Source organism: Rhagoletis pomonella, unplaced genomic scaffold (assembly GCF_013731165.1).
Source record: "Rhagoletis pomonella isolate Grant_MI unplaced genomic scaffold, Rhpom_1.0 Rhpom_scaffold_00012, whole genome shotgun sequence".
NCBI classification, from domain to species: Eukaryota; Metazoa; Arthropoda; class Insecta; order Diptera; family Tephritidae; genus Rhagoletis; species Rhagoletis pomonella.
Genome location: NW_023458566.1, coordinates 16,238,770 through 16,245,814, shown reverse-complemented (window position 1 = coordinate 16,245,814; position 7,045 = coordinate 16,238,770). Strand labels below are relative to the sequence as shown.

At 40.9% G+C, this 7,045-nt stretch overlaps 1 protein-coding gene across 1 annotated transcript in view; it reads right to left on the bottom strand.

Annotated features, from left to right (window-relative positions):
• LOC118747947 (homeobox protein caupolican-like) overlaps positions 1-7,045 on the bottom strand; it is a 178,967-nt gene that overhangs the window by 34,875 nt on the left and 137,047 nt on the right. The window contains exon 4 of the mRNA XM_036482183.1: positions 3,919-4,496. Within this exon, the coding sequence (XP_036338076.1) occupies positions 3,919-4,496 (578 nt within the window). The remainder of the gene's footprint in view (positions 1-3,918; positions 4,497-7,045) is intronic.

Here is a 7,045-nt window from a genome sequence, read left to right as displayed (position 1 = left end):
TTGCGGCTACGGCTTTTATGCGACGCGTGTCTGGCGGCTACGTTTTTCGGTTAACCGACCAAATATCCATCGGTATTCCCCATGGTTTCGCTCTGCTCCCCCGCACCCGCGCTGCGCTGCTCTGCCTGCCCGATTGCTTTAGCTTTATTGTCGTCTTATTCGCTTATTTCTTATGCAACCCCAGTGGTGAGTGAGCACTCGCCCGGCTTTTTTGTTTGACTCATTCTGCTTTTTTTTACTGCTCATAATCGTATGCAACTCACGTCGACCGGCATAAATCTAATGCGCCCTTTTACCGTTCTACACGATGTTCGACGAGTATGTGCGAGTGTATGCGGTCGCTCCTCAGTCAGTGGCAACAAACAATGCAAACAGTATTAGCTACTGTTTAGAGAAGCAAGCATTCACTCAACCAGTCTGCCAGTGATTGAGTCACTCACTTTTCGATTCACTTATCGCCTTTCTATGCATTTGAAGTTCAAAGTTTGGTGATGAGGTCGCTGACATTTTACGAATTAACTGCTCATACTTACATATACATATGTATAAAGATAGCTAAGTACACACACACACACGTAAATGCTTATTTATTAAAGTCATTTAGTGGCGAGGGCGTTAGTGAAACGCTCGCGTTTAAAACGGAAATTCGTCGCTGTATTGCCGATGCACAGTGGTTGCAAAGTAAAAAAATTTAAACCAAAACACCTACTACTATTTCATAAAAGAATAAGCTTTTCAATATGTAGTTGTTTTGGTTTGATTCCGGCCGTAAATGGTGGACAGACGCTTATTTGCATTAAGAGATTTTATTTGCATTAACTCATGAATTATTGCCATACAAACGCACATCAGCCGTAAATGTGCATTTGAGCTTAAAATTCACATACATACATATTTCAGCTGTTGCTTTGGTGATTGCCGCTGACTTGCGACAGCAGAAGAAAAATTATTCAATATCAACTGTCAAAATGCACAATTTTTGCTATTGTTCTTCTTAATTTCAATAAGCTCTGTTCGTCTCTTTACAACCATAATCTTCAAAACTAGCTTTAAACAAGTAAGAAAGTCTAAGTTCGGGCGGAGCCGAACATTAAATACCTGGCGCAAACATTAAATATATGTTTTTTCACCTTTCCGAAACCTTCCGCTAGATGGTAAGCCGGGGTGTATCAATTTTGAGTCAATTAGCGTCCTTCAATTTCGAAATATTGAAGTTTAAAGCATTTCTGAAATTTACCGTTATATGAGAAGCGGCCGTTATTTTAGTCCGACTTCAATAATTTTCAACTCTTTGCTTTCATGTGGCAAGCACAATAACCACACCGAGTTTGGTACAAATTGGTAGAACGGTTACCGATATACATATATGTGATCATAAGTGGGCGGTGCCCCGCCCATTTTCCAAAATTTTACCATAAACGTATTTCTTGGTAAAGAATTGTTGTAAGCATCAATTTTGAATAAATTAGCTTCAATATTTACTGATTTATCGAAGATTTTGTATTTCTCTAAATTACCGTTATATGGGATGTGGGCGTGGTTATCGTCCAATTTTAAAAATTTTCGACGATTTTGTATGCTGTACCAAGGCCAACAACTGTGCCAAGTTTGGAAGAAATTGGTGCAGCGGCTCCTAAGATATACACATGTAACCATAAGTGGGCGTGGCTACGCCCATTTTCCAAAAATTTATAATATTCTTATTTTTCGTCTAAAAATTATTGTAAATATCAATTTTGAGTGAATTATCTTCAGTAGTTACTAAAATATCGCAGTTTTCGTATTTCTGGAAATTACCGTTATATGGGAAGTGGGCGTGGTTACAGTCCGATTTCGCCCATTTCCAATACCAACCTACCTTGGATTAAGGGAAACCTACATACCAAATTTCGTTGAGATATCTCAATTTTTGCTCGAGTTATCGTGTACACGGACGGACGGACAGACAGACATGGCTTAATCGATTTCTTTTTTCATCCTGATCATTTATGTATACATTTGTCTATATCTATCTCGATTCGTTTTGGCTGTTACAAACAACCGTTATGTGAACAAAATTAATATACCCTTGTGCACAAGTGCGCTCGGGTATAAAAATCTATTCTTGTGGTGAGATTATCATTGACGTGAAGTGCATATTGAATAACGCAAAAACGATATGAAACCAACATATGTGTATGTATGTAGGTTAGGGTGGTCCTTAAATGTAGGAATCAAATTTGTACATCAGATTTCCTAAGCTTCAACTCCTACGTCGATGCTATTATAGTCGAAGATATCACATATAAATTTTGGCCCTGATTGGAGTCGGTTAAGGCCTGGCGCACAGGGGTCAAATTTAAGATTATCCCACGAAGACGTCTTAATCGACTACAATAGATCTTCGACTTTAGTAGTATCGATTCTGGGTATTAAATGGAAAAGATAATTAATTTTAGTTTTTTGAGTCTCTATAGAAGAATCTGAACTTTGCCCCTGTGCGACACGCCTTAACCGTCTCCAATCGGGACCAAAATTTATATGTGATATCTGTGGCCGTGGTGTTACCGATTGAGGGAGTGAGCCTGACAAAAATCATTCTTGTGATTTTTAAGGACCACCCTAATGTGGGTGTTAACAAAAATGTAAATGTATATTGTCAAAAATTATGTGATCTATCTTTTGGAATAATTGAAGTGATTTTAAGTTAGTACGATAGTTTGCTAATGCGAATTTTTCCTTAAAATCATTTTCATTATTTTAACTTCAGCTGAAGTCGGTTAAGCGGTTGCATATATTTCATTATAACTAAATATAGTTTTATCAATTTGGCTGCAGTAGTTACTTAAATTTCGCGGTTTTTGCATTTTCCAAAAATACCGTTGTATTATAGGCATCCGCAATTTTGAACCAAATAACCCATTTTCATTACCACCCTACCCAGAAACATGTTCCATTGCGAAATCTTATTAACTTTCAGCGAAAACGCTTTTTGACCGTTGCTCCATACAAGTGGAACCACTGTGCATTGATGCTTTTGTTTTCATCCAAATGTGCCTTGAAGGCCGACGCGGAACGCTTCTTCGCCTTGGAAAATCCCACAGTGGATATTTTTGGAGATACTGCGTACTCGTTTGCTTGCAAATTCTGGACTTATGCTCGGACTATATTCACTTACACGAGCTTTGTTAGCTGTGTTTGGTAACTTGTTCTGCAGTGGTGTTCTTGGAATCGTTTATAGTCGAGCTTGAGTTATGTAATGGCGTTTCTTAGTGTATTTTTGTTAGAGATACGATTTTAACCCCAGAACTTCATTCTTTATACTGAAATAGTCAGTTGTAGTTTAAAAACAAACCTCTAACTTTTAATATTTAATATATTCAGTATTTTTGGTACCTCCAAAAGGAGATCGTATCCAACCTCATAAATAACTCAATACTTTTAATTTCTTCAAACAAAGCAATCTAAAGTGAATACGCGTCAAAAATTGTATAGCAGTGGTATGTGGCGCCTCAGATATGTATACAGTAAAGTACTAAATACAAAAAAAAAAAAAATCAAAACACAAACCAGTTCATTCCCAGCAGTTGCCAACCACCAAAGAGGCTACAACAACAATAATAGCAAAATCAGTAGCCACAGCCGCCACAGAAGCAACATTTGGCGCGCACACAAAACTTTCAACAAAACAATAGAGTCGCCAAAAGACGTAAGTAAAAGAACAATTGCCTGCATTGAAATGCGCCTGCGATGAACAAGTGAAGTACTAAAGCTTACAAAGAACAGACACAGACACACTCACACGATGTACATTCGCGCAGGCATTCAATTATGCCACCCACGCGCCAATGCCAAACAATGGCAAGCGAGATTTAAGCCAACGCGTTTTCGTGATGCTCCTTTGCTCTGCTTTGTCTGGCTGCGTTTGTTTTTGCTTACCTTTCGCCGACTGCACTGCACCGACTGCGCCCACACTCGCGCCTGTGACTGCCACGCCGACATGCGGATGGTGGTTCGCCGCCGCCGCCGACGCTGTTGCCGCCGCAGCCGCATTTGTTGCGCCCACACTACTCGCGCCACTATCCACGACACCTGCTCTGGGCGTCGCCGCCGCCACTGCCGTTGCATTGGTTGCCACTGGTACATTGTTACCGATCGAAACGCTTATGGCGCCGCCTGCGTATTCCACGCCGATATGCCGCCTTCGCTCCACGCAGCCATCCTCCACATGGCGTTGCTTCTCGTCATCCGACGCAAGCGCGTCCTCATCCTCGTCCTCGGTGCGGTTCTTTGGCTCCCAAGTCATTTTGTTCTCCTTCTTTAGGCGGCGGCGCGCATTCGCAAACCACGTGGACACCTGCGTCAGCGTCATTTTGGTGATAATGGCCAGCATGATCTTCTCGCCTTTGGTTGGGTACGGATTCTTCTTGTGCTCGCTAAGCCAGGCCTTTAACGTCGCTGTGGACTCACGCGTTGCATTCTTCCGCCGCGATGCTAAATCATAACTGGCGCCATAACTGCAACGAAAGGAAAAAAAATACGAAAAGCGTATAAAGTAAAGTGCAAATATTAAAGAGAAATGTTGCAAATTAAATACTTTGACTGGTTTATTGGTTCAATTGTAAGAACTATTGCTGTGCTGAAGTAATGTAAAAAAGAAAACGTTGCTCTGCACAACGGCGCCTCAGTGCAGCAGTTGCGAAGCGTTAATGGGTTAATGCGCCCAAAAATAGCGTCAACATAACTCAGACGTGCCAGCGGGACCAATTTTCTGGTCGCATTCAGGCTAATACCTCATCGCGTTGCGCGCTCGAAGTGGTCCCGCATTGCGCGCACCGGCTGGATGTCCCATTATTGCTGTCGCTTCACAACACATTCGCTTATTTATGAATCCTAATGGGGGGAAACGCGGGCGTTGTGGCCAGCTTGGTAGTGGCGCTCATAGTCGGTCAATCGGCGGACCTCGTTACTTGGAGCGCAGCGTCTTTTCGTTTCACAGCCGCGCCCGATATACATATGTATGTACGTAATTCATGACTTTATTAGCCAACATTATATTTGGCGCGCATACCTGCCGCTAAGCGCCGCGCCTGCACAGCGCGCACTGCACTGGATTAGGCGTTATGGAAGCGGAGTTGATGCAACACTTGCCACATCTCAGACCAGCACAGGCGCATGGGCAACGGCGGGCGGTCGCGCCGCTCAGCAGGTGCTTGTTGTTTTGATGTATTCTTTCGTTCTCGTCGCCATGACACTTTATTTATATTTGCGCATTGTGCCAGCAGCTGGATGCCTTTTATGGATTGCTCTTTAGTGTGTGGGAGTTATGAGTGGCAGAGTGCAAGGGACTGACTGAATTGGCTTTTAATGTCATTCTGTAACTCCAATGGCAAAAAGTTGAATGATAAATACAAAAAATTTAAATTTTTGAAAGTGACCAACTAAAAGTTGAGTAATTTTTAATACTTTTTTTTTTACGAATAAAATTATGTAGGCAACATTTTAAATATGAAAAGTCGGGATTAAGTCTGCGTAAGTAGGAGATCAACGCCAGAGGTACGCAGGCATAGCTAAGCAGTTATTCTCCGGGCCATAGTTCGAAGAAGTTGGTGGTTGTTTTCCGTTGAATACCATTAAGAGATTGTTTGAATCAACGACTGCCGCGTGTCGTTTTTGATTACTGTTATTAGCCCATGCAACCACATAAACAAGTCAATTTGAGTAGGCCGACAGAAAGTTGGAAAATACCAAAGAGCATAGTTAATATAAGATAGAACCTATTTCTGATCTGTCAAGCGTATTCTAATTGGAGTAGTTCTCTAAATAAAAAATAATAAATTTTTTTAAAATCTAGGCCACCGAGGCCCAGTACTAGAAATTGTCAGGTTAGTTAGTTTTACTCTGCTAGTGACTGGTCTATAGTTTTTATTTGTCAAGGCGTACTTTGATGCTGTCAAAAAAATCAATACACAGCCTATTTTTACGGTGACTGAAATCAAGTTCGAATCAGTTTTCCGCCTTCACGCCAGGTCTGTGGAATATTTTTTTAGTCATCGCAGGTAAATGGTCCAAAAAATTGTACAACACTGAGACTGTTTGTCTACAAACCAAATTTGACATGGTCTGTCGGAAATGCGTTCCAAATCACTGGCCTGGTTTCACCGGTAGTGAGCTTACTCCGGTTTCTGCTAGGAAGTCAGTCTCCTCTTTCTTCTCTATTTCGATACATTCTTTTATATACATTCGCCGATACTGTTATCGATATCAATATTCCTATATATGCTTTTAATTTTTTAAAACTAAATTATTTACTTAAGTAAATATTAAATGAATTTGGAGCTTTTTACCTTTTTTTTAGTAAGACAAAGGGGGGTCCAAAGTTTTACATTTTTTACGAAAGGGAAGTAAGTAGTGTTTTGATAAGAAGCTTTTTCATGATAGCAATACCACTCATAGGAAAAGACTTTCCAGATCCAGAAAAAATTTGATACTTTAATAAAATTGTATTTACATTTTAATAGTCCGTAAACCAATTAATTGTGCGGTTTTTTTTTATTCCTAAATCAGGAATACCCATTAGATGCACAAGCCAAATAAAATGACGACATTTGTCACCCGCCTGTCTAAGTCCGAAAGCGTCGCATGAATTTAAAAATATATTTAGAATTACACACATACTTGTACGAACGTGTGCACATGTGCTCATTTAAAAAATAAATGTCTAATTTGAGGAGGCAGCTGCGAGCTGAGCCCCATATAATTTTTCACACAACAATTTCGCGCCAACAAATGTGGCTAATTCATTGAGCCAAAATCAATTCGCATAGCAAATGGTTAACGGCAAACGAATAGCAAATGGCTAGAACCGCAGGCCCTATTAGCCACATGCGCGTCTGCGTGACATTTCGATATCAATCAAAGTTTCGCGCGCCGTTGTTGTTGTTTTTGTTGTTGCCAACATATGTACCACATTTTGCCTTGTGTGCGTGCAAGTATCCAATTCCACATTCGTGTGAGCCGCAGCCGCACCAAAACCGGTTGGGCGCTGTGCACGGAGCGCGCGCGT